The following is a 25477-nucleotide window of genomic DNA, read 5'->3' on the forward strand; positions in this document are numbered from 1 at the left end:
TTTGGGGATCCGGCCACTCTTTGCACTGACATTGTTTGCATCCGGGGAAAACAAAATTATTTTCCCGAAAGTGTTATTTATGTTATGATGTAACAGTTTCATTCCTGTTATTTTAAGGGAATCGCTGAATTTGTGTTCAGGGCTCAGTGTTAGTTCCTGCTATGGTACGTATCTTTTTTATTAAAATGTTTTTAATGTTTATTTTTGAGGGAGAGAGAGAGAGAGAGAGAGCGTGTGAGCGCTAGTGGGGGAAGGGCAGAGAGAGAGGGAGACACAGAATCCGAAGCAGGCTCCAGGCTCCGAGCTGTCAGCACAGCGCCCGACGCGGGGCTCGAACTCAGGGACCGAGAGAGCATGACCCGAGCCGAAGTCGGACGCGTAACCGACTCTGCCACAGTAAATATTAATAATCCACATAAACAAAGGCTCATTGGTGTGTGCAATGGTACTGTAGACATACACATTCCTGAGACTAAATCTTGAGAACTGCTGGTTTGAGGCAGACTGATATAGCTACATTCTTGCAAACACCCGGTTCCACCGAATAGTCGCTGGTGACCCAGGGCAAGCTCACTATTTTCCTGAGCCTCACTTTTCCCCTCTGTGAGCCTTAAGGAAGGGATGCGCCTAAGACCTTTAGTATGTAGTGTTACTCAGTGTTATTATGGCTCCCTAAGCCCTACGGCAGACTCAGGCGACCCAACTACACCGTCAGCGACATTAAGTCGGTATCCGGAACTTGGCCACGGGAAGAGCCTTCCCCCCCCACCCCGGGGAATCAGCAAATGCCACGAGTTGATGCCTTTTTCGTTCTTTCCTCCCGGAGGGCTGATACTGCCGGGCGACCGCAGGCCGTGAGTGCACAGGGCCTCAGTGTTAAATCTGTGTGGCCAAAGGGACCTAATGAGAAAGTTTGCCTCTCAGTGTATACGAACCTCGGGTCTGGGCAGAAACTAGCTTTTATTTGAGTGCCCGCCCTTTGCACAACTAGCCGGGGGCCCAGCTGCCTGATTTCAGGGGGATCCCCTCACGCCGGAGGGGCGCCCGCTCACAAGTCCGCGGCTGCTCAGCCAGTTCTCTCCACCGAGCGAGGCCCAGGCCTTGCCCGCTGCCCTGGGTGGGGGCGGGTGGGGCTCAGGTTCAGGGCACCCAAACACGGGCTCTAGCCAGGGGTCTGCACCTTCGGGTTCGTGCCTTCGGTCCAGGCGTCTCGGACCCACTTCGTCCTTCCCTTTTTCTGGACTTTCTGGTCTCCCGGCTGTCTTCCTTTTCTTTCTGTGGATTTTCACCGGGGAGTGAGGAGGAGGGGGGGGTGGTATTTAGTTCTGTTTACTGGCCTTCATTTTTGGTGTTTGCCCCCACCCCCCAAGCACCAGCTGGCCGCGTGCCTGTCACTGAAGATCCTGTTCAAAGTTTTCATCTGATAATCTTGTGCTCTTTTAGCTCCTACAGACCGGGCTGGAGAGGAAGGTCTAGGAACAGAAATTTCTTCCAACTCCCTTTGTCCTGCACCAGCATTTCCTTCCCTAAAGTGCCCCCAGCGTGCCCCCCTCCCCCTGCTCCAGGGCCCCCCTCCCCCCCAGGGAGCCCCCCTCCCCCTGCTCCAGGGCCCCCCTCCCCCCAGGGAGCCCCCCTCCCCCTGCTCCAGGGCCCCCCCTCCCCCCCCAGGGAGCCCCCCTCCCCCTGCTCCAGGGCCCCCCTCCCCCCCAGGGAGCCCCCCTCCCCCTGCTCCAGGGCCCCCCTCCCCCCCAGGGAGCCCCCCTCCCCCTGCTCCAGGGCCCCCCCTCCCCCCCCCAGGGAGCCCCCCTCCCCCTGCTCCAGGGCCCCCCTCCCCCCAGGGAGCCCCCCTCCCCCTGCTCCGGGACCTCCCCCCCCAACGCCACTTCACTGCTGTCCACACAGTGCTACTTTCTCATCTTGAGTTCCCATTTTGAGCCTCCTATCCTCTTTCTGATGCTTCCAATCATGCCTGTTTCGTGACGTCTCTGTAAAGAGGACCCAGAGTCCCTTCAAAGGCCTTTCCAAAGATGGCTGTTGGGGGGGGCCTCCCCAGGTCGGGCGAACCTGAGGCCAGTTGGGCCTCCCTGCCCCGGGCTTGCATTTTCAGTGGCCTTAGTTACACAGAGCACCGGGGAGGGACTGTCCCTGGGAGAAGAGACCAAGACCCCCCATCCTTCCTCCTGACGCTCAAGGAGGGAGGTGTGGCAGTATGGCCCACAGGGGTCTAAACCAATTACCACTGGGGGACAGAGACAGAGTCGGTGGACCGCCCCTCCCAGGGCCTGCTCCCAAGAGTAGAGAGGACAATGGCTGTGGCTCGAAGGCCGTGACCTCCCGCGCTCACCACGACCCGGTCCTTTAGAGGGCACTCTTGGACCGTGGCAGAGGCGTCATCCAGGGCCTGATGTCGAAGGTCCTCCTGCTGTCTGGGCGGTAGAATTCCCGTTTCAGCACAGCGAGGCCAGAGGCGGGCCAGGCCACCAGCCACCACTAGGGATCCCATCAACAAGCGGTCCGCCCCCTGCCCGCAGCCCCAGGGTGTGGCCCCGGGCATTCGTGGGTGGGCAAGGTGGGGGGAGGCACGGAGGCTTCCCGGGGACACACGGGCTTCAAGAGCAGTTGGGTGCGTGAGGGATCCCGCTTTCCAGGCTGGGGACGTTTCAGGGAGAGGGGCTGACAGCCTGGCTGTGCCACTCTCTCTTGTGTCGTTCGCTCCTCTCCCGCTGCCGCCTTACTGTCCAGGGCACCAGCCAGGCGGCCTTAGGCTTCCCATCGAAGGTACCACCAGGCCGGCAGAGAGGTCGGGAGGAAAGCCTGCAGGGGGCCCTTCTCCTGGGCCCTGCCTCGGAGAGCTGGCTCCCCAGGGCCCCGGCTTTACCCTCTGGCACCGTCCCCTCCTCCCCTCGTTGTCCGTGCATCTCCCAGCAAAGAATAATTCCCCCGGCCTGTCACGCTTGGGTCCCAATTACGGCTCCCTCGGACGCCCACCGTGCGACGTGCAGTCTCGGGCAATTTTCTCCGCCACTTGCCTCGAGCTTCAGTTTCCCCACCTGTAAAACCGGGATAATAACCTTTCTTTCTCTGGCTTGTGCCTGGCAGCCGGCAGGTGTCCAGCCGATGGGAACCAAGTGGCAGTCTATTTCTTTCGCCCAAGCCTCCATCGAAGTGGCAAAGGTGTGGCAAAAGTGCCTCCTGCGTGCAAAACACAAAAAAGCCATCCAAGGACCCCCACCCCCCACCTCCGCGCTGGAAAGGGAAGGAGAGACTATCTCAAGGAGGTGCCCTATTTATGTGCTGACCACCACACGCTGTTCCGGGATATCATGGAACCTGTGTTACCTCTTTTCTCTCCAACTTGACTGGAAGCTTCTCCGCAGCTGGACCCGGGCCCCACCGTCTCGTGCACGGTTTCCACAGCACCCTGCACAGAGCTACACGAACGCAAGGTGCTGGGGGTCCACACCTGTGCACTGAGGTGTGCGTGTGACCACAGGTGAGGGTGACGTGTGACATCTTTTGTTCAGAGCGACATTGTCAGGCGCCTGCCTGAATAAACTCATTTTCCCTTTCCATCCTGCCTTAGTGCCGGGAGTGCGAAATCTTCCTGCTCCTGAGAAAGAGGTGAGGGGAGAAGGGACAAATGGTAGAGACCTGTGTCCCGTGGCTGGTCCAGAATCTGGCCGGGCAGGGGCTGGCATGAGGCCGAGATCCTGGCGGTGGTATTGGGGGATGGCTGGTCTCTCCAGTGGGGTCCAGAAGCTACAGCCTGGGCATTGTTGCAACTGAATCGGTGTTAGGTGTGACCGGGGATAATAGGAGCTGAGTAGAAAAGGGCAGGAATGCCCGTAGCCAGAACCAGGTCAAGATACCTCTCTCGGATGAAGGGCTTATATACAGAATAGATTAAACCGCCCCCCACCTGCCCCAGGAAGTCAATATGGAAACGACAACCTAATTTTCTTTTAGATAGGCAAAAGACTTCATAAAAGAGGATATCCAATGAACCAGCACGTACGTGAAAAAGTACTCAATATCACTAATCATTTGAGAAATGCAAATGGAAACCACAGTTTGAGATAGGTAGGGATTGCAGCACATACCCACTGGGATGGCTGAGTGAGGAAGGAAGAAAGGAAGGAAGGAAGGAAGGAGGGAAGGGGGGAAGGGAGGGAGGAAGGAAGAAAAAAGGGAAAGAAAGAGAAAAGAGAAAGAAAGCAAGAAAGAAAACAAGACATCAAGAAAGCAAGCAAGAAAGGAGGAAGGAAGCGAGGGAGGAAAGAAAGAAAGAAAGAAAGAAAGAAAGAAAGAAAGAAAGGGAGGGAGGGAGGAAGAAAGAAAGATTCCTAACAATAGTCAATACCAAGTGTTGGCGAAATGTGAATCCCAGAACTCTCACGCACCGCCGGAAAGTATAAATTGGTACAACCGCTTAGAAGACCGTTAAGCAAAATGTAAAGTGAAACACACGCCTTCTCTTTGACCCGGAAATGCTACTGCAAGCTCTACACTCAAGACAGAGAAGTACGGGTGGACCCAAAAGACGTGCACGAGAGTGGTGCTAGTAACTTTATTCAGAATAGTCCCAGACTGAAAATCCCAAATTCCTATCAACAATAACATGGGTAAATTGCGGGATATCCATACGATGGAATACTACACAACAGCATAAAAGGATAATCAGCTGCTATTATATACTACATTAGTCCATTTCTATTGAGTTCAAGAACAGTCAAAACTAATGCATGGAGGGGCGCCTGGGTGGCGCAGTCGGTTAAGCGTCCGACTTCAGCCAGGTCACAATCTCGCGGTCCGTGAGTTCGAGCCCCGCGTCAGGCTCTGGGCTGATGGCTCAGAGCCTGGAGCCTGTTTCCGATTCTGTGTCTCCCTCTCTCTCTGCCCCTCCCCCGTTCATGCTCTGTCTCTCTCTGTCCCAAAAAAAAAAAAAAAAAAAAAAGTTGAAAGAAAAAAAAAAAACTAATGCATGGAAATAGAAACAAAACAGCAGTTACCCCGTGGGTACGGACTGGGAAGTACCTGGTCAGGGAATGTTCTGGCTTCTGGCAATGTCCTGACTAGCGGTTACACGGGTGTATACATATGCAAAAACTTAAGATGAGTGTACTTCAGGCTGCATTTCAATTTAAAAATCTTAATTTTTTTTTTTTAAGATAAATCGCCCAGATATGTGACTGCCGAGTTGTACTGTAAGGACATGGTTTAGTTTTGGAAGAAACAGCCGTACTCTTTTCCAGAGCAGCTGTATTATTTTCTATCCACAACAGCAATGTGCGAGGGATCCCGTTTCTCCCCATCCTCACCAGCATTTGGTTTTGTCGCTGTGTTTTGTGTTTCGGGCATTCTGATAGGTGTCGTGGTAGTTTCTATTTACATTTTCTAATGACTAATGATATTGAAGATGTGTTCATGCACTTGGCTGCCATTAGTATGTCTCCTTCGGGGAGATGTCTGTGTATGTCTTTGCCCATTTTCTTTCTTTCTTTTTTTAATTAAAAAAAAAGAATCTTTATTTTTGAGACAGAAAGAGAGACAGAGCATGAGCAAGGGAGGGGCAGGGAGAGAGAGGGAGACACAGAATCCGAAGCAGGCTCCAGGCTCCGAGCCGTCAGCACAGAGCCCGACGCGGGGCTCGAACTCACGGACCGCGAGATCATGACCTGAGCCAATGTCGGACGCTTAACAAACTGAACCACCCAGATGCCCCATGTCTTTGCCCGTTTTCTAACTGGATTTTTTGCTCTTGAGTTTGAAGAGTGTTGTCCATTTTAGATACACATGTTTTGCTGGAGATGTTGCTTACAAATATTTGCTGAGTCTGTAGCTTGTATTTTCATCAGCTGAGTAGAGGATTTCGAAGAGGAAAGGTTTCTGTTTCGAAGAAAGTTAATTTAGCAATTTTTCTTTTTATGGATGGCGCTTTTGGCCTCAAGTCTAGGAACACGTGGCCTTGACGCAGAGACCAAAGATCTCTGCTTTGTCATCTTCTGGGGTCTTGTATTTGACATTTTATAATTAAGGCTGTGATCGATTTGAGTTAATTTTTGCGTGAGATGTGAGGTTGAGGCTGACGGCCGTTGGTTTCTTCCCGCCTGTGGCTATCTACTTGCTTCAGCACCGTTCGTTGAAAAGGCTGTCACGGCCTCTTCGTCAAAAGGCAGGTGGGCGTCTTTGAGAATCCAGTTCTACATTTTCTGTTTTGTCCCGTTGATCTGTCTATCCCTCTGCCAAAACCACACTGCCTGGATTACCGTAGATGATGTCGTGAAATCAGATGAAGTGATTCCTCTGCCTTTATTCCTCATTTTCAAAATTGTTTTAGCAGGGGCTCCTGGGTGGCTCAGTCAGTTAAGCGGCTGACTTTGGCTCAGGTCATGATCTTACGGTTCATGAGTTCAAACCCGTGTCGGGCTCTGTGCTGACAGCTCAGAACCTGGAGCCTGCTTTGGGTTCTGTGTCTCCCTCTCTCTCCCTGCTCCTTCTCTGTCTGTCTCTCTCTCGAAATTAAATAAACATTAAAAGAAATGTTTTAGCAATTCAAAGTCCTATGACTTTCCATATAAATGTAAGAATAATCAGCGTGTCTAGGTCTTTTTGTACAAAAAGACCTTTGATGGGATTTTAATCTAAATTGTTTTAAACCTGTTGATCAATTGGGGGAAAAACTGATATCTTTCCTACGTTGAGTCTTGCAACCCATGTCCGTAGGCTGTCTCTCTACATTTATTTAGGGCTTTGACTTCCTTCACCAGCATTTTGCAAGTCCTAGCACCAAGTCCTGCAAATGTGTTGGTAAAGTGGTACAGAAGTATAATCTAAAAGCTTTTTGGAGCAATTGTAAATGGTATTGTGTTTTTAGTTTTGGGTTCATTAATACATAAAAATGTGGTTGCTTTTTGTTTGTTGGGTTTTTTCCCCCCTGCAACCTAGCTAAACTCAGTTACTGGTTCCGAATTTTTTTAGTAGATTCTTTGGGATTTTCTCTGCAGGTGACCATGTCTTCCTCAAATAGGCACTAAATTTTACTTCCTCTGCTCCAATTTGTATGCCTTTTATTTCTTTTTCTTCCTTGCCACTGGTTAACCTCTGTGGTAGGAGTGGTAAGGAAGAAATAATGGACATCTTGCCTCATTCCTGATTGTGGAGCAAAGCCCTGACTTTCATCAGTGTGATGGGGTCAGTGGCTCTCTGTAGTTGTTGTTTATCACTTTGAGGAAGTTTACATTCATAGTTCACTGAGAATGTTTATTATGAATGGGTGAACGGTTTTGTCAAATGCTTTCTCTGTCACTATTTGATAAATGGCTCCATTTCTTGTAAGATTTTGCACTTAGGATCATATGTTCCTAGTATTCTTTTGTTATCCTTTTTTTTACTGAAGGGTCTGTAGTGATGTCCCCTGTTTCAATCCTGACATTAATTGGTGTTCTCTCTCTCTCTCTCTCTCTCTCTCTCTCTCATGTCTTGCTAGAGGTTTACCACTTTTGATGATTTTTGGGAAAAACCAGCTGTTCATTTCATTGATTTTGTGTGTTGCTTTTGTTTTCATTTTGTTGATTTGCTTTTTTCCTTCTTTCTGCTTATTAGGTTTATTTTGCCTTTTTTCTAGTTTCTTGAGAAAGAAATTTAGATTACTTATGTGAGACCGTTCCTTTCTAACTAAGCATTAAGTGCTGCATGTTGTCCTATTAGACCTGCCTTAGTTACACCCCCACCGACCTTGACTCATTATGTTTTTGTTTTCATCTAGTTCTATGTATTTTCTATTTCCTTGGAGACTTCCTCTTTGACCCATGGATGATTTAGAAGCGTGTTTTTAAATTTTCAAGTGTTTGCAAACATTCCTGTCATCTCTCTGTGATTTTCAGTTGATTCCATTTTGGTCTGAGAACATATTCTGTGTCATTTCAATTTTTTAAAAATATTTTTGAAGCCCTGGATGTGCTTTATCTTGGTGAGAGTTCCATGAGAACTCGAAAATATTTACTAGTTGTGAAGGGATTGAAATCCTGTATTAATTCCCTTCCTGGTGAAAGATACTTGGAGAAGCCTTTATCATGACCAAACTCTGAGTGATACAGGACAGTTCCATCCCACACCGCACTGTCTGTTCCCAAACTCTTTCTCATCGGCTGCCGCATTGCTGAGTGTCTTCCCTTTTGGCCCCTCACGACCTTGTCAGTCCCCCTGGTGCCTACCTTATCTTTGTTCCCAGACCTCACATCACACCCACTCCCCATGACAATCAATTCTTTTCTTACCTACGGAAAATTTCCCTCTCTCAAATTAAAAAAATGTGTGCCCTCCTCCTCACCCCCGTCGTCTCATTAAGAACCTTCTTTGTGATCCGTCCTCCTTAGAATGCAGAGGGGACTGTAAGTAGCAAATAACTCTCTCCACTTCCTGGGGCTGAGCTGACCCCACCCTCGGATCGATGGTGCACGTGTCTTCTTCAGCATCTGTTCTGAGATCTAAGTTGTGGGAAGTGTATTCTAGAGTCTATAATCCTTCTAGACTCCTTGGACAACAACAGCAGAATCTTGGTGTTCTTGATGCCCTGGGTTATTTTGAAACCTGCTGCTGATATTCCATAGCTCTCTCATGGGAGTAGGGAGCATGCTGTTGTTGATTTGTTCTTCCTGATACTAACCTCAGACACGAAGGAGTCAAGAAGGTTCAGGATACAAATCTATTCTCCGCCACCGGATGGCTGCGCAACCGTGGTGTGTCATGTAATCTCACACTGCTTTAATCCTTACCTGTAACTTGGATGCCTGCAAAATCGTGAGAGTCACCTGATACGCCATGATGAACGCTGGGCATGAGACTGTTCAAAAGATGATAGTCATTCTCATCGTGTGCTGTTTCGTCGTTATGTTGTTGCTATGACATTGCATGTCGGTATCCCTTGCTTCTCCCTCTTCCTAGCTTTCCTCTTCCGTTCAGAGAGCTGCTTGCATACCTGAGAGCATGAGTAATTCCTGGGCACACTGACAGTGGTCTGTTGAGCCTCTCTTGCGTTTACGTGTGGTTGGATCAGTGAGTTCTAGCCCATGGAACTGGCCGAACGTGATGTGAGCAATCTCTAGGCCTGCTCACAAAACCCTTTCATGCCCTTTGCCCCACCTCTTGGGCGATACGACTTTATATATTTTGATCATGGTGCCGACTTTAGTGATATCAGACTCAACGATATGCAGGGTGCCTTGCTCCCTAAATTAAGGATGGGAGGCAGACGGCCACTAATTAGTGATCCTGATTAGCTATGCATGATCCAGAAATACATGTTTAAGTTCATCATGCATTTTGAAATTTGTTTGTTGGTAGATAGCATTTTCTTTAAAAAAATTTTTTTTTAAGTTTATTTATTTATTTTGAGAGAGTGCAAATGCGAGCAGGGGAGGGGCAGAGAGAGAGAGAGAGAGAGAGAATCAGAAGCAGGCTCATGCACTGTCAGTGCCGAGCCCGATGTGGGGCTCAGACCCATGAACCGTGAGATCGTGACTTGAGCCAAAATCAAGAGTCCGCCACTTAATCGACCGAGCCACCCAGGCACCCTGGTAGAAAATGCTAGCATCTTCTTAACTGATGTAAAAGTTGGTACCTTGAAGTGGTGCCATACAAAAGCCATAGTTTCGGCTTAATGTTCAGGCAGTGGGCAAAGAGACTGATCTGAAGAACCGTGAAGACGTGGTTTCTGGCGTTGGGGGCAGCGGGAGGGGTGGCCAGCAAAGGGGCACAAAGAATCTCTTTGGGGTGATGGAAACGTTTATACCATGATTGTGGCCGTTGTTTCCCCGGATACGTACGAGTGCCAAAATCCATCAAATTGTAGACATTAAACAGATGCAATTTATCATCCAGAACCTGTATCTTAACAAGCTGATGCGAAAAAGAAGCTGTCATCTCTGGTAAACTCCCCGTCTAATATCGGGTTCTCAGACCCGGTGGGGGGAGGATTCATTGAGCCTCTCAGGAGAAACCAGCAAGCAAGGGGATGAGTCAGCAGGACAGGGAGGGAGGAATCCAGCAGGACTGTGAACTCAGGAGAAGTCCCCCCTCTGCCCTGACTCGCTCCTTGTTATAAGGAGCCATCATGTGCACATTTTCTTCAGGTTGTTGTTTTAAGAAATGCAGGGGCGCCTGGGGGGCTCAGGTCATGATCTCGCAGTTCGTGAGTTCGAGCCCCGCGTCAGGCTCTGTGCTGACAGCTCAGAGCCTGGAGCCTGCTTCAGATTCTGTGTCTCCCTCTCTCTCTGCCCCTCCCCTGTTCATGCTCTGTCTCTCTCTGTCTCAAAAATAAATAAAACATTAAAAAAAAATAGTAAAGAAATGTAGCATCAAAGCACAGGTGTCCTGATCTAAAAGTCGGCTGCTGGGGTTTGGGTATGGGCTGCTGGAGAGGGACGAGGGGGCCCCCAGCCCAGCCGTGAGTCACATCCAGACCTGTAGGGAGGTGGCCGCACAGTGGGGCTAGAATCAGGCAGAAGGGGGATCCCAGCCCAGCCCCACCGTGTTCTGGTGATGTGATCTTGGACTCATTGCTTAACCAACTTGCCTCAGTTCCTCCTCCGAGAGATGGTAAAACACAAGTGCACTTACCTCGCAGACTCGCCGAGAGAGGTTTACTCCGCACGAAACACGGAAAGCCTTTAGCAGAGGCCCTGCTGTGATAAAAGTGCTCAGGAAAAGCTGTTTTGATTATTAAACAGTCATTTCTCTGCCCCTCGTCTCCTCCTGCAACTTCCACACCGCGGAGGCAGCCCCCACCCCCTGTCACTCCTGCAACTGTCCGAGTCCTTTCTGTCCCCTCGTGCTGGGGGCTGACGGCTCTTTGATCTTTTCCACAGTGGAGACTTAGGCGCATTTTGTGATTCGTTCAGGATTCGTGCTGTGCAACACAGGCAGAGGCTTGACACGTTTAAAAAGTATCCAGACTGGGGCGCCTGGGCGGCTCAGTGGGTTAAGCCTCCCGCTCTTGATTTCGGCTCAGGTCATGATGTCGTGGTTTGTGAGTTCAAGCCCCGCGTCGAGTTCTGCGCTGACAGTGAGGAAGCTGCTCGGGATTCTCTCTCTCTCTCTCTGCCCCCCCCCTCTCTCAAAATAAATAAATAACTTAAAAACAATAGACAAAACGTATCCCAATTAATCTTCCTCTGTGACAATGAACCCTCAGGCCTGTCCACCCCAACGTCACACTTCTGGGTGTCCTTCCAGCCACTGGGGGTCGCAGAAGCCTCCCAAACGCTATGCTCCTGAGTCGTGCACAAAGCAGAAGTGAAATTTTCTCTCAGGGGAGAAACATTTCTGGCTGCTATTTGGGCGAAGGAGAAATGAGCTTAAAGATCTGTTATCTGCCGTCCCTTCTATTTCCTGTCTCTCTTGTCTATTTTTGTTAATGTCTATTTGTTTTTGAGAGAGACAGAGTGCGAGCAGGGGAGGGGCAGAGCGAGAGGGAGACACAGAATCCGAAGCAGGCTCCGGGCTCCGGGCTGTCAGCACAGAGCCCGACCCGGGGCTCGAACCCACAAACAGCGAGATGACGACCTGCGCTGAAGTCGAGGCTTAACCGACTGAGCCAGCCAGGCGCCCCATTGTTTCTGTAGGCCTTTGGGCTTCACAGGAGGGCAGTGTACAGTGGACAGAGGGAACCCAGAAACACCCTGGACCCCCAGCGAGCCAGAAGCAGGCCGTGCCGGCTGCAGAAGCCCTCCCACGACCCCCCTGGGAAAATGTGGGTGAGTGGAAGCGTGTGGTCCGAGCTCAGTCTCTGCGCCCCGGCTGGGCCCCGAGACCCGGGGCCCAGGAGCTGGTGACCGGAAGATGGGTGACCCTCAAGGAAGCTCGGACGCTCTACTGCTCTGCAATCACTTCCTTTCACACATGCAAGGCTGAGGTTGACCTGAGCTCTCCTGCAAGAGCCACCCCCCCCCACCCCCCCGCCCCGGAGCTTCTGAAGGTTCTGTGTTTGTTTCTCCTGCCGATGCCCCTATATTCCCAAGCTGCCTTGTGTTCAGTTTGGTTTGTGGCTGTTCCTCTGAAATGTTTCTGCATTCGTGTATGTGACCTTGAGAATCTGGTCACAGGGTATTGGTGTTTGGGGTCAGGTTTTCCTGTGAGCTTAGCACCTCGAGGAGCAGGGAAGAAGCACCCCAAATCTCCTGGCCCTCCCAAGGCTAAACGAGCCGCTCGGGACCTCGGGGAAACCTCTTTGGGCTCTGCCTGTACATTTGGCCCCAAGGGCGTCCTCATCATCAGCTGAAACTCGGCAGGCACGGGTCCCTCAGCTGGTGGGATAGTGCAGGAGAAAAGAGGAACTCAGTGGATAGTCTACACTCGGGGGTGGAGAGCAGCCCTGCCCTTCACCCTCTCTGTGGCTTTTGCCAAGTCCCTCGCGGACTCTCCATTTTGTCGTCTGCGATGTGAGCATCCCTGCTGACCTCGCGGGCTGCGCGATAGATAGATGATAGAATGGGCCAGAAAGCAGTTTGCAGCTGCAGTCATCAGACCGGCATCTCCCAGAGTTCTAAGGAATCCTGGTCTTAAAGAATGTTAACAGGTGCTATTTGAAAGAACACATTTCTTTTTTCTACGTTAAAAATAGGATTGGGAGGGGCGCCCGGGTGGTTCGGTCGGTTAAGCGTTTGACTTCGGCTCAGGTCATGAACTCATAGTTCGTGAGTTCGAGCTCCACGTAGGGCTCTGGGCAGACAGCTCAGAGCCTGGAGCCCGCTGCAGTTTCTGTCTTCCTCTCTCTCTGCCCCTCCCCTGCTTATGTTCTGTCTCTCTCTCTCTCTCAAAAATAAAGAAACATTAAAAAAAAAACTAAAAAAAAGGAAGAAGAATCATAGGTGGTTGTGTTTACCCTCACATAGATCAGCCCCCATCGTAAGCTTCTCTAAAGCTTAATCTCTCAATTGGTAGGAAGACGTTGCCCTGACCAGAGCACCCAGGAAGGGCTCCCATGGTTCACTGCTTGCACGTGGAGAACGCTCTGGGGTCCCTCCCGGGAAGATCCAAGCCTCTGCTGAATTCCACATTCCCCGTCGACGTACCCCGAGGTGATTCCGGAACCGTCACCTTTTTAGGCCTCTCCATGTTGACTTCCCTCTATCGCCATCGCCAACAGCTGGCGTGTTCCACAAGGTAAAGAAATTCTTCGGTTGCTGAAATCACTCCGGGAGAATTCTAAGTCCCCAGCGAGGGGGTGGAGACTGAGCTCAGGGGCGGGTGGCCACTTATCAGACAGAAGTCCCAGCCCCGTCCCTGCCGGCCACCCTCCTTCTCATGAAGGACACTCAGTGTCCACACCAGGCTTCCACCCTCCCCGCTGCTGGAGGTGCGGTGACTTTTGAACTTGGGGAGTTTGGAAAGGATAACGGGGAAGGCTTCGCTCAGCCCTGTCCTCTTCGCCAGGAAAGGGAGCTAGCTGCCCGCGGCCCTTGGGGTTGCCTTTGGCTCCGTAGATAAAGCATCCAGTTCTGCGGTTTAGTGAACGGGGTCATGTGTGGCCCCTTAATTTCTTAACATCCTCAGAACCAGAGAAGATAAGGGGACAGATGGGGAGGGCAGGGGTGCTTTTTTCTCTCCCGATGATACTGAGCACCAGAAAACTAAGGTCGGCCAGAAATGCCACGGAAGTTTAGAGGAGGGGCGGGCAGTTCCAAGCACCTGCTACGTTAAGACACCGTCATCGTGGTGGGGCCCTGGTTGGGCCTTTCCCACAAGCAGGCGGGTTTCATGGGCCACCTCACCTGACCCTCCCATAGATGGAGGTGTTGTGCTTACCTCCGTTTGCAGATGAGGAAGCCAAGCACCATTCCAGCTGCCTGGACCCAGGAGTCCAGTCTTTCTAAGCAGAAAAGGATGTCCTCACGGGGAAGCTGGGCCTTCACTGCGGACGGGGTGCAGACCAGCAGAGAGGGGAGAGGGTGAGACTGCCCGAGGCGTGTCTGGACCAGTGAGTCCCCCGTGAGGTTTGAATGGGAGACTTGGGGCGGAAAGAGGGTCCCCAGAAACGCAGCAGGAAGCCTTGGAGTTAGGCAAGGCCTCTGGCATTTTCTAACCCACCCTCTCACCTGTGGAGAGAGTTTTCCTTATTCTCTGGTCCCTGTGGCTGTGGTCCCTGGCCCCCGGGAGCTGCCCTCGCAGGGCTGAATACGAAGGCCACTCAGGCCATGCGTCCCCAGCTCCATCAGGGGGCTCCCAGGATGGTCCCCCTTGTGGGACACGTTGCAGAGACTTCTTGTTCTCTGGGGCAGAAATCTGCCTCGTGGCAGCCTCTCCCCACCCGGGGATGCCCCACAGAGCCCAAGGGAAAGGCCGACTCTATCATAATATAGCACAACTTCCTATCTCTTTCTTCCTACCAGACGTTTCCGGTTTCTCTAACTCTTCTCTGGCAAGGCTTCTGCTGACCCCCCTGACACTGAAGCCTGGCTACCAGGCTGGCTCAAACTCGAGCCTCCGGGATGTCCATGAGCCCTCCCGACAGACTCCTTCCTTTCTCCCCCCATCTTTTCTTTGCCATTGGCAGTGTGTGTCACAGTCCCGCGTACATAAGAGATGTTTGATAGACGCTTGGCCAACTGCTTTGACGTCGTCCACGCGGCCAGTTTGTCAAAGGTCGCGCCTCTAAGGTCAGAGCTCTTCCCACAAATGTTGGGTGATGCCTGCGCGGTGCCCAGCGTCGCGACAGGTGCCCCGGACCCATCAGCACATAGAGCCCGCACACGTGTCACGGTGGTAGCCTAGCCACAGCTCATGTTTGCTTAGCCCTGTATATCCTACAGAGTCTTTCTTCCGTATTTATCTTAGTCGATTCCATGGCAACCTGATGATTTACAGGTGAGAAGGCTGAGGTCCAGCACGATCTGCTGATGAAGGTTATGGAGCTATTCGGTCACACGGAAAGGCACTTCTCGGGTCTTCTGGGGACGCCTAACCCTGCGCTCCACCTCGACTCATCAAGTCTCCTCTAGAGCTCTGGGGAATAGCTAGGTTATCCCGTGGTCCTCATCTTGCCTTCGCGGGAAAGTTCTGATTTAATTTAAAAACTCCCTTTGGTATTGAAGTATAATTGACATACAACGTTATATCCGTTGCAGGTGCACAGCCTAGTGATTCGAACTACATTCCCTACCTTATTTCATGCTCACCACGATAAACGTAGTTACCGCCTGCCACTCGATTTTACTTTTTGCCCTGCCCCGTACCCCGGGTCAAAGCAATGTTTATTCAAGAATTATCTGCCCCCCTCCAAAAAGAGAAAAAGAGAGAGAGAGAGAGAGAGGACAATGCCAAGAGAATGCAGAACCCCGAAACGGCTGCTGAACATTAGCAGTGTTCATCTCAAAGATTACTCAACTGAGGGTTTAGTATGTAATTCCAGCAGCAGAAAAGAAGAACTGTACTGAACTTGAGAACTTTCTGAAAACTTGCAGAGCAGCGAGCCTGTTTAAAAGGGGAAGCCGTCTTGTGTCCTACCTTCCCAATGCCTCTGATCAGACGGCTTCTCCATTTCGTGCGTGGCAAGACCTAAGCTGTCCCCGGGTGCATAAAGGACTTTGCTAAAGTCACAGGTACCATTTGCCTTCTTTCTGTTCTCTTCCGGGCAAGAACTTACTACATTGCAATAGAAGTCGCTCGCTTAAAAGTGATTTCCGGGTAGACCGCCAGGTTTCCAGGAACAAGGAGATGGAGAGAGGGGTCCAGGCAGGGCAAGCGGTGCCTCTCCAGAGCGCTCTTGGATTGCGGAGGCAGAGGAGAGGGTGATTTAGTAGGTGGTATGGGGCCAAAGTAGGAGAGTTTGTTGTGACACATGTCCATTTTCTTCTTGCTTTCTCCCACTTTCCTTCTTTCCCCCACCCATGCTGTGATACCCTTGCCTCTCCCAGTCATCCACACTTGGCCTTTTGTACCTCATCAGTCAGCATGCCCACGGCTGGGCCCATCGTGTGTTCTCCGTGCCTTCATAAATTCTCAACTACTGAGGACATGACCGCTCCAAGTTAGCCATTTCACGTGTATCGATGTTGACTTCGTAAGAAACAGTCCGTGAAAATAGAACTTGCATATACGTGTGTACATACATCTACATAGTGCAGTTGTATATATACATGTGTATTTTAAGTGTTCATTGAAAATCCACCCTAAGTCAGGCTATGATGATGAATCAGTGAATCAAATGATTTGGTCTTCGTGTCTGGATCGACAAGGTTGACTGTTTGTTTTTCCTAGACCTGTCCTAGAGGATAGGGGTAGAAATCCCTCCTAATCTTTTGGGAAACCTTGGATTGATGCGGGTGGAAGTTAACAGTTGTTTGACCGGTGTTTAGAGGGAGGGTGATGGGAGTATGGGGACTTTGGTATACGGAAGTGATAGGGGTATTTGTAGCTCTTTTCAGACGGTGGTGATGATTACATTGAACCAGGTAGGCTGAGTTATTTCTCTTGGGGCAAGAATCGTACGACTCAACAAGAAAAAAGCAGATGTACCCAGCATAAAATGGGTAAAGGGCACCGCCAGATAATTCACAGAAAAGGAAATATGGATGATTACCAATTACAGTTTTAAAAAATGCTCAGTAATTAAACAAATATTAGTTACACAGTAATGACGTCTCTTTTGCCCATATACGTGGCCAATTTTTTTCTCTTTTCTGTCTTCTTGGTGTTGATGGATGCTTGCTGAGATTAGAGCCATCACCTACTACTGCCCAGAATATATACATCGCTGAACACTTTCTGGAAGCAATTTGACAAAACGCATCAAGAGACTTAGAAAACAGGTAGAAATTGTGCTTTGGGAAACCTACTCTAAGGAAATAATTTAAAAAAATACAAAGATGTTTATTACAGTATTATTTATAAAAGTGTAAATCTGGAACAACTTAATCGCACACCAATAAGACAATGATTAAATAGCCATGAATATCTATACAATATGTTGGTGTCTTTTCAAGTTATATTTCCTTTATTTAAAAAATTTTTTAATGTTTATTTATTTTTGAGAGAGAGAGAGGACAAGCAGGTGAGGGACAGAGAGAGAGAGAGAGAGAGGGAGGCAGAGGATCTGAAGCGGGCTCCACGCTGATGGCAGAGAGCCCGATGTGGGGCTCAAACTTACGAACCATGAGACCATGATCTGAGCTGAAGTCGGACGCTTAACCGACTGAGCCACCCAGGGGCCCCTACAAATTATATTTTCAAATAATTACTAGCCACATGGAACAGGGTGCAAGATATAACATTTAAAATGTCAGAATACAGAGGGTCACCTGGGTGGCTCAGTCGGTTGAGCGGTTGACGTTGGCTCAGGTCACAATCTCGTGGTTCATGAGTTCAAGCCCTGCGACAGGCTCCGTGTGGACAGCTCACGAGCCTGGAGCCTGCCTCGCATTTCGTGTCTCCCCCTCTCTCTACCCCTCCCCCACTCACACTCTGTCTCTCTCGGTCTCTCAAAATTGAAGAAATGTTAAAAAACAATATCAGAATACAGAAACGATATAAAAGTGTGATATGGCACCTAGAAAGGAGATCTGGGGCAGACGTTCTTTCTCCGTTTTACGTGGTTTTACCCCAACCATGCTATTTTGACTACACAGTCATGCCTTCCCTATGAAAACATATTCCTCACAATCATCTCTTTCAACTAAATGGCAGATCAACCTGCAATACAATTAAAATTCAACCACACTTGAAACACCCCATGTTGAAATATAAAGAGTCAATCTAATCTTTGGGCAAGAAAGTTGGTAAGAATATCCAAAATCACTGGGGCGCCCAGGTGGCTCGGTCGATTAAACGTCCGACTTCGGCTCGGGTCATGATCTCGTAGTCTGTGAGTTCGAGCCCTGCATCCGGCTCTGTGCTGACGGCTCAGAGCCTGGAGCCTGCTTCGGATTCTGTCTCCTTCTCTCTCTGCCCCTCCCCTGCTTGTGCTCTCTCTCAAAAATCAATAAATGTAAAAAAAAAAAAATTAAATAAAAAAGAATATCCCAAATCACTTGGCAGGTGAATAAAACCAAGTCACTTAAAATGAACTGACCACACTCCAGCACGGAGTGTAGCCTTTGCTCTAGTAACTAATGATAATGATCAGCAGATGTGGAAGTCCTTGTGCTGCCCTAAAATACAGTGCTGAGAGGTTCTTGTGTGTTTCCGGGGAGGGAGCTTCCTGGCTCGCCAGGCAGCCCGTTCTGTTCCCACACAACCTGGTAGTTCCCACATGTCCTTCCCCAGGTGGGCCTGACGGTAGTCTCCTCCGATGCCATCAAGTTTCTGCGCTCTGGGAGTCTACTCCCTCTTCTGCAGGAAAAGCTATCACATCAGTCCATCTCAAAGGGACCTAAAACATTGCCTAATCCAGACCTTTCGTAAAAAAGATTAGAAGGACGCCTGGGAGGTTCAGTCCGCTGAGCTTCTCACTCTTGGTTTTGCTCAGGTCATGATCTCATGCTTTGTGCATTCAAGCCCACCTTGGGCTCTGTGCTGACATGTGGAACCTGCTTGGGATTCTCTCTCTCTCTCTCTCTCTCTCTCTTTCTCAATCTCTCTCAAAATAAATAAACTTAAAAAGAATCTTAAAAAAAAAAAAAAGATTAGAAAACTTGGGTCCAGACCAAAGACAAATACTGGCAAAAACAAAAACAAAAACAAACAACAAACAAAGAAACAAAAACTAAAATTAATCTGAGGATTTGACGCCTCTTATTTTTCATACAAAACATTCTGAGTTCTGTCAGCCACGGCTGATGTTTCTGGACCTTTCTCACCCTAGCCTGTCCTGTACTCCAGATTGACATTAACCCTCTTAACATGGGGTACCTGGGACAGAACATCATATTTCAAATGTGTAGTCCGAACCGTGAGAAGCGGGGCGAAAATTATTCGATTCAGTCCGGAAGTGTTCAGTAAGCAGCTATCACTTGTCAGGAGTCCTACGGGCACAGTGACCAGTCGCTAGTTCTGCACCGTCCACTCTGGTGACGACTTGAACATGCGGTGACTTCAATGTAAGTTCACTACATTTAAATAAAATGAAAAGGTCAGCCACATTTCGAGCGCTCAACAGCCATTTGGCGAGGGGTGCCCCGTTGGACAACACAGACCCAGAACATGTCCATCATTGCAGAAGAGTTCTGTTGGGTAGCACCACACCAGATAATTCTTTTGACTATTCCAGGTTCTCTGTAAAAAAATTAAAAAAAAAAAAAAAAAGTGAAAGGTTGGGAGGCCTGGCTGCACTGTAGAGTGGGAAGCAATCCAAGTAGCTAGTTGGAGAGGTAATTGGATGAATAAATGAAGGGGCAGCTGGGTGGAGACGTCGATGGAGAATCAGGTACGTGGATTTCCTTTCTTCTGGGTGATCTATTAATACAGATTAAAATTGAGTTCGCTCTCAGGGTCGCTGTGTCACCGCGTTGACATTCTTTATTTTGCTTCTTGCCTAAGCTCGAGGAGGTTGGAGGGTATGTAACTGAGGGACAGAAAACAGGTTCATAAAATTTAGGAGAGATTTCATGTCCCCTAAGAGTAGGGGAGCCGTAAGGATCAGGGTGGCCCAGGAGCGTCTGCGTGGCTCAGTCAGTTAAGTGTCTGACTCTTGATCTCGGCTCAGGTCTTGATCTCAGGGTTCTCGAGTTCAAGCCCCGCTTTGGGCTCCGCACTGAATGCGAAGCCTACTTAAAAAAAAGAAAAGAAAAAGGAATCCTACCTCCAGAAATTCTGGTTTAACTATTCAGGGGTACAGCCTGGCATTGGGATTGCAAAATCTCCCCAGCGTTTGCCAAGAGCAGCCAGGGCTGAGAACAATTGCCGTAGCCAACTTCTTCTCTCTGTGGAAATCCCCTCCCATAATGTCCCTATCAGGCATTAGGTGTCTCTAGTTACAGTTTGCTCAGCACCTCACATGTCATTTGGGATGATCCCCCTCAAGCTCTTCGTTTCTTTTTTTAAAAATTTTTTGGATGTTTATTTTTTCGAAAGAGAGAGAAAGAGAGAGACAGAGAGAGACAGAGCGTGAGCAGGGGAGGGGCAGAGAGAGAGGGAGACACAGAACCCGAAGCAGGCTCCAGGCTCTGAGCTGTCAGCACAGAGCCGACTCGGGGCTTGAACACATGGCCTGTGAGATCATGACGTGAGCCGAAGTTGGACGCTTAACCAACTGAGCCACCCGGCCGCCCCTCAATCTCTTTCTTATGTGGTGTTTGACTTTGCCTCTTGGAACGACCTCCTGTGGTTGACGGTGAATCACATTTAGGTTCTTATCTACACACCAGTACCTCGCTCTCTTTCCTACCCAAAGTGTCTTTTCTCCTAGGTGGATGGATACCTCTGGCTCCTTCAACTCATCCTTACCAGGTAGGGTTTCTTCTCCACTGCATTCCAGTTTGGGCAATGTTCACATTCAGTGTCTTGCCTGGGACCTAGCACAGGGCTCTGGATGTAGTCTCAGACCACTTTAAAATCCCATCACATGCTAACCTGTCATTCTAGCTGACCATAAGGTTAGCATGTGATGGGCTTTGAAAACCAAGCCAAACCCAAAACTTCCTGCCTAAGATCAGCAACAGGCAGCATTGTCTGAAACAGCAAAGCGTATCTGTTGATAGGAGACTGGCTAAATAAACTGGTTTATCCACACAGTGGATTCTCTGCAGCAGGAACAAAGAGAACCTTCCACTGCTAAGTGAAAAAAGCAAGGTGCGTGATGATGAATGTAGTGTTCTGCTTTTATGCAGCCAACAGGGTAAGATTAGAAAATATCTACCTGCTTACGCTTGTGTATGGAAGCCCTGGGAAGGAAGAGCAGTTACCCACACGGTTGAGCGGGGGTGTTGGGGGGCAATTTTCTGCGTGCCTTCGGAGCCGAGGCCTGGCAGTGTTTGTTGTAGATTACCTTTTCAAGGATGTTTTGTAGAAACGGCCTCGGAAGACAGAACATCTCTCTCCAGGGCAGACGAAGAGTTTTGGTTGCTATCTGGTGGAATTCAAATAATGTTTCCCTCCTGGGCAAAGACCGGGCAGGCTTGTTGTCAGGCCCGTATGAACGATTGGAGGTTGCTGGACTCAGATTCCTCGGCTGTGAGGCAAATCTGCTGTACGTGGGCCCCGTGCGACTTGGGGGCAGGGAGAACCGTGAACTTCAAGTTCACGTGTCTGCTGTGCCATGAGCAATACATCCTGTGTCCTTTATCTAATGGGCACGTGCCTTCTGCTGGTATCCGCGAGGAAGTGGCAGGCTTACTTGTTAGCCTACAGGTAGGATAAGATCTTAGACCCTTCACAGTTCTTGACGGGGAAGAGACACATGGGGATGTGTTGTAGGATGAGACTTTTTGTTGTGTATCTTCTCATAGCATTAGGTTTTGAACCATATGATTGTGTCTATTACCTACTCAGTCATAAATATCATGACATTTGAAATAAAAATGTTACTCTTGTAAAAAAAAAAAACAACTTTTGTCATGTAAATTTAGATTAAGTCAATGGAAGTTGTCTGCAGATTATGGGAAGTGATGATTTCTTGGCATCCCCAAGGTGGGCAGAATTAAGTGCCCAGTAGAACTCCCCTGATTCCTGGTTCCATAATTTGCCAGGGATTAATCTATTATCTATCTATCTATCTATCTATCAATCATCTGTCTCTGTCTCTATCCCCTACCTGTCATCTTTGTGAGAGATAATCTGACCTCTGATACCTCTCTGTCGGTAAGGAAATGGATTAAAATAATCCGGCGTTCCCATCAGGTTATTTAATTTGGTTGAGGTCCAAACTTATTCCTAGAAATCCAAAGTCCTCATTTAGTATAACTAAAGATGTTAACGAAGGCTGAAATGTCTGGTTGAAACCATTGGATACCAATCATTGTAAGTTTTCTAGAACCTTGGGTCATGGACCACAGACCGGATATTTGTGGAAAGAGAAGCATTTCTGTTCAGATGGAAGAAATGTTTGCTCTTCTGAAGTCATATTTTACTACCTTGGACAAGATTTTAGACATTTTGGAAGGGCCCAAAAACTTGAAAAACAAAGGTCAACGGGTGGAGGGGAGGAGAGTTCATACACAGTTCTAGGCGTGTATTAACATACACGCTGGGCCAGTGTTCTAGATGCTCTCGAACGTGTTAGTTCAGATAATCCTCACCTCACTCCTCAGTCCACGGAATACATTCTTTGCTTGGCTTCTGGGACGCCAGCTCTCCTGGTTTGGTTCCTACCTCACCGTCCACTCCTTCTGAGTCTCTCGTGCTGCGTCCTCCTTGTTCTTCTGAACTCTGATTTTTTTTTTTTTTTTTTTTGAGAGAGCTAAAGAGACAAAGCACTTACACACCCACAAGCCAGAGTAGTGACTTTACTAAACTGACGTAATCATTCGGCCTGCGGCCTTCTACCTGCCGTTCCTGGTTTTAAGCAAACGCCCCCTGCTGTCAAGGATCAGCACTCTTCATCAGTAGGCACAGCAGATTTCCCCTTCAGTGAAGTTTCATTACAAAATGGATTTTAAAAAAAAATTTTTTTTAACGTTTATTTATTTTTGAGACAGAGAGAGACAGAGCATGAACGGGGGAGGGGCAGAGAGAGAGGGAGACACAGAATCGGAAGCAGGCTCCAGGCTCCGAGCCAACAGCCCAGAGCCCGACGCGGGGCTCGAACTCACGGACCGCGAGATCGTGACCTGAGCCGAAGTCGGACGCTTAACCGACTGAGCCACCCAGGCGCCCCTACAAAACGGGTTTCACATTAGCCGTATCGTTTTTCACCCAGCCGACAAGAACTCGTTCGCCTTTACTTCTAAAAGCATTCAGGGGGTGCCTGGGGGGGGCTCAGTTCGGTTGAGCATCTCACTTGGGCTCAGGTCATCATCTCACAGCTTGCGAGTTCAAGCCCCGGTTGGGCTCTGTGCTGTCAGCACGGAGCCTGCTTCGGATCTTCTGTCCGCGCCACCCCCCCTGCCCCCGTCTGCCCCTTCCCTGCTTGCGCTCTCTCTCTCTCAAAAATAAATAAATCTTAAAAGCAAAAAAAGCATTCAGACAAGTCCGAGAAACATTGCAAACGATTAGCTCAGGGTATATCTCTGGCTTTGGCTGCCATAGACTGTAGCTCTAATATTGTGGAGAGTCATGACTTCCACATACAGTAGACACCCACAGTGAGGAGGTGATGCCCAGAGAAAGGAGCCCACCATCACGCCAAAGGTCCCCGTCCTGTGGGCAGATGCTGACGGGCAGGTGAGGCTATAGAGAGCCCAGGTTTCTTTGAGTCAAGAACACTGGGGATCAAGTCCCAACTTAGCCGTTTGCTCTCTGTGTGATCATAAGTTAGGGAATTTCTCTGAGAGGGAGACACGGAATCCGAAGCAGGCTCCGGGCTCTGAGCTGTCCGCGCAGAGCCCGGCGCGGGGCTCGAACCCACAGAACCGTGAGATCGTGACCTGAGCCGAAGTCGGACGCTTAACCGACTGAGCCACCCAGGCGCCCCGAAATGTTCATTTTCTAATCCCTTCAAGACCACACGTATTCAGAAAGTCTCCTGTTTTTATCTTTTTCCGGCTTAGGTCCAATGGTTTAGTGGAATGCATGCAAATGGAATCAGGAATATTGAAGAATATGTGACAAAGGTGATGTTTGAAGCCTGAGGAGGAGAGGGTGGTTATTCACCCATTTACAGAGAAGGAAAACAGATGGCATTTCGTGCCACATATCAAACTAAATTCACAGTGGGTTAGGGATGCGTAGGTATGAAATGTTGAACCGCAAAGATACTAAGATATATACAAACATTCATGACATCTGGGATGTGGATGTCCTCACTGAATGGAACCCCAACGCGATAATAGCGTGGGTTTTAGAGCAAAAGGGCACAGGATCAAGTCCCAGTTCTGCTGTGCACAGAATAGCCTCAGGCAACTGACCAAGCTTTGCCAAGCCTCTGTTTGCTCATCTATAAAGTGGGGATGGGAAAACCTACCTTGCAAAGTTGTGAGATCAAGCAAACTATGTGAAATGTTTGGCCTGAGGAAGGTTCAATTATCATAGACTTTTTTTTAATGTTTATTTATTTTTGAGAGAGAGAGAGAGAGAGAGTGGAGGAGGGGCAGAGAGAGAAAGAGAGGGAGAGAGAGAAAAAGGATCCCAAGCAGGCTCCTGGCTGACAGCAGAGAGCCTGATGCAGGGCTCCAACTCACAGGCCGGGAGATCATGACCTGATCTGAAATCAAGAGTCGGCTGCTCAACTGTCTGAGCCACCCGGGTGCCCCCTAAAGAGAAATTTCTAAGAAAAATCTCCCTTCCCCCAGTCTGGTGGTTGTATGTTAACTCCACCCAAGCTCAAAGAGGAAAACCAAACATTAAGATCTTTAAAACAAAATTCAAATGCTCTCTACCTCATGTGACTTCCACGTCAAGTTTCTTAGATCTCAGGTTGTGGTTTCAGGTGCTGATGAGTACGTGCTTCAGCTTATAATTTGCCCACGTTTTCAACCCACTTACCTTGAGAAAGCGTGTTTGCCAAATCTTCCAGCTGTCCTTGCTAGAAGAAGGCATCTGCCGTTAGTGACAGTTTAATTGGTAAGGGAATTTAGGCAACTTCCACATCTTACAACTTTAAAAATTACCTGGGACGCCTGGGTGGCTCAGTCGGTTAAGCATCCGACTTCGGTTCAGGTCACGATCTTAAGGTGAGTTCGAGCCCCGTGTCGGGCTCTGCGCTGACAGCTCAGAACCCGGAGCCTGCTTCGGATTCTGTGTCTCCCTCTCTCTCTGCCCCTCCACTGTTCATGCTCTGTCTCTCTCTCAAAAATAAATGAGCACTGGGGCGCCTGGGTGGCGCAGTCTGTTAAGCGTCCGACTTCAGCCAGGTCACGATCTCGCGGTCCGTGAGTTCGAGCCCCGCATCGGGCTCTGTGCTGACAGCTCGGAGCCTGGAGCCTGTTTCCGATTCTGTGTCTCCCTGTCTCTCTGCCCCTCCCCCGTTCATGCTCTGTCTCTCTCTGTCCCAAAAATAAATAAAAATGTTGAAAAAAAAATTAAAAAAAAAATGAGCATTTAAAAAGTTTTTAAAAATTACCGTCCCCCCCTTCTACAACTATTTTCGTTATTTACTCATTGCTTTTTATATGCACACAGTTTCACGATGTCGCGGTCTTACTACACGCACTTTATATTCTCTTCATTTCCCACGACCACTTGTTGGTGATTCCACCTGGTTTTAGTGAACTAGTTTTAGTGACTGTAGAATAATCTATTGCATCAGTGGACTACGAGTTGTTCAAAATCTCCTTCATGTGTCAAACCTTTCAACAGTTTCCATTTCTCTTGTTTCTTTCTGTTACGAAACGAGGCCACAAGGAACATCTGTACCTTGTGATTTGATTCGGCGGATTTCTTCCCCTTGGGGTAAATTCCTCAGAGTAGTTGATTCTTGTTGTTTATAACATTTCAAAAACTTGTTGAACCA

At 49.1% G+C, this 25477-nt stretch overlaps 1 protein-coding gene across 17 annotated transcripts in view; it reads left to right on the forward strand.

The window, feature by feature from the left end:
- The first annotated feature begins 98 nt into the window (after positions 1-98).
- The window catches only part of LOC115507498 (C-C chemokine receptor type 3-like), a 31100-nt gene continuing 5721 nt past the window's right edge, over positions 99-25477 (forward strand). For 2 of the 17 annotated variants that reach the window (XR_003966726.2, XM_030305916.1), the window contains exons 1-5: positions 13074-13161; positions 15459-15596; positions 15912-16094; positions 16715-16805; positions 20339-20379. Coding sequence is in view for 12 of the 17 variants with exons in the window: in XM_030305916.1 (XP_030161776.1) it covers positions 20343-20379 (37 nt within the window). In the remaining 5 variants the exon portion in view is untranslated. Of the gene's footprint in view, positions 165-1982; positions 3494-11621; positions 11754-12939; positions 13162-15458; positions 15597-15911; positions 16095-16714; positions 16806-18548; positions 19358-20338; positions 20380-25477 lie in introns of those variants that run through there. The other 15 variants (XM_030305929.2, XM_030305924.2, XM_030305930.2 and 12 more) reach the window with 15 other exon arrangements.

The sequence above is a fragment of the Lynx canadensis genome, chromosome A2 (genome assembly GCF_007474595.2).
Source record: "Lynx canadensis isolate LIC74 chromosome A2, mLynCan4.pri.v2, whole genome shotgun sequence".
In the NCBI taxonomy this organism is placed as follows: Eukaryota; Metazoa; Chordata; class Mammalia; order Carnivora; family Felidae; genus Lynx; species Lynx canadensis.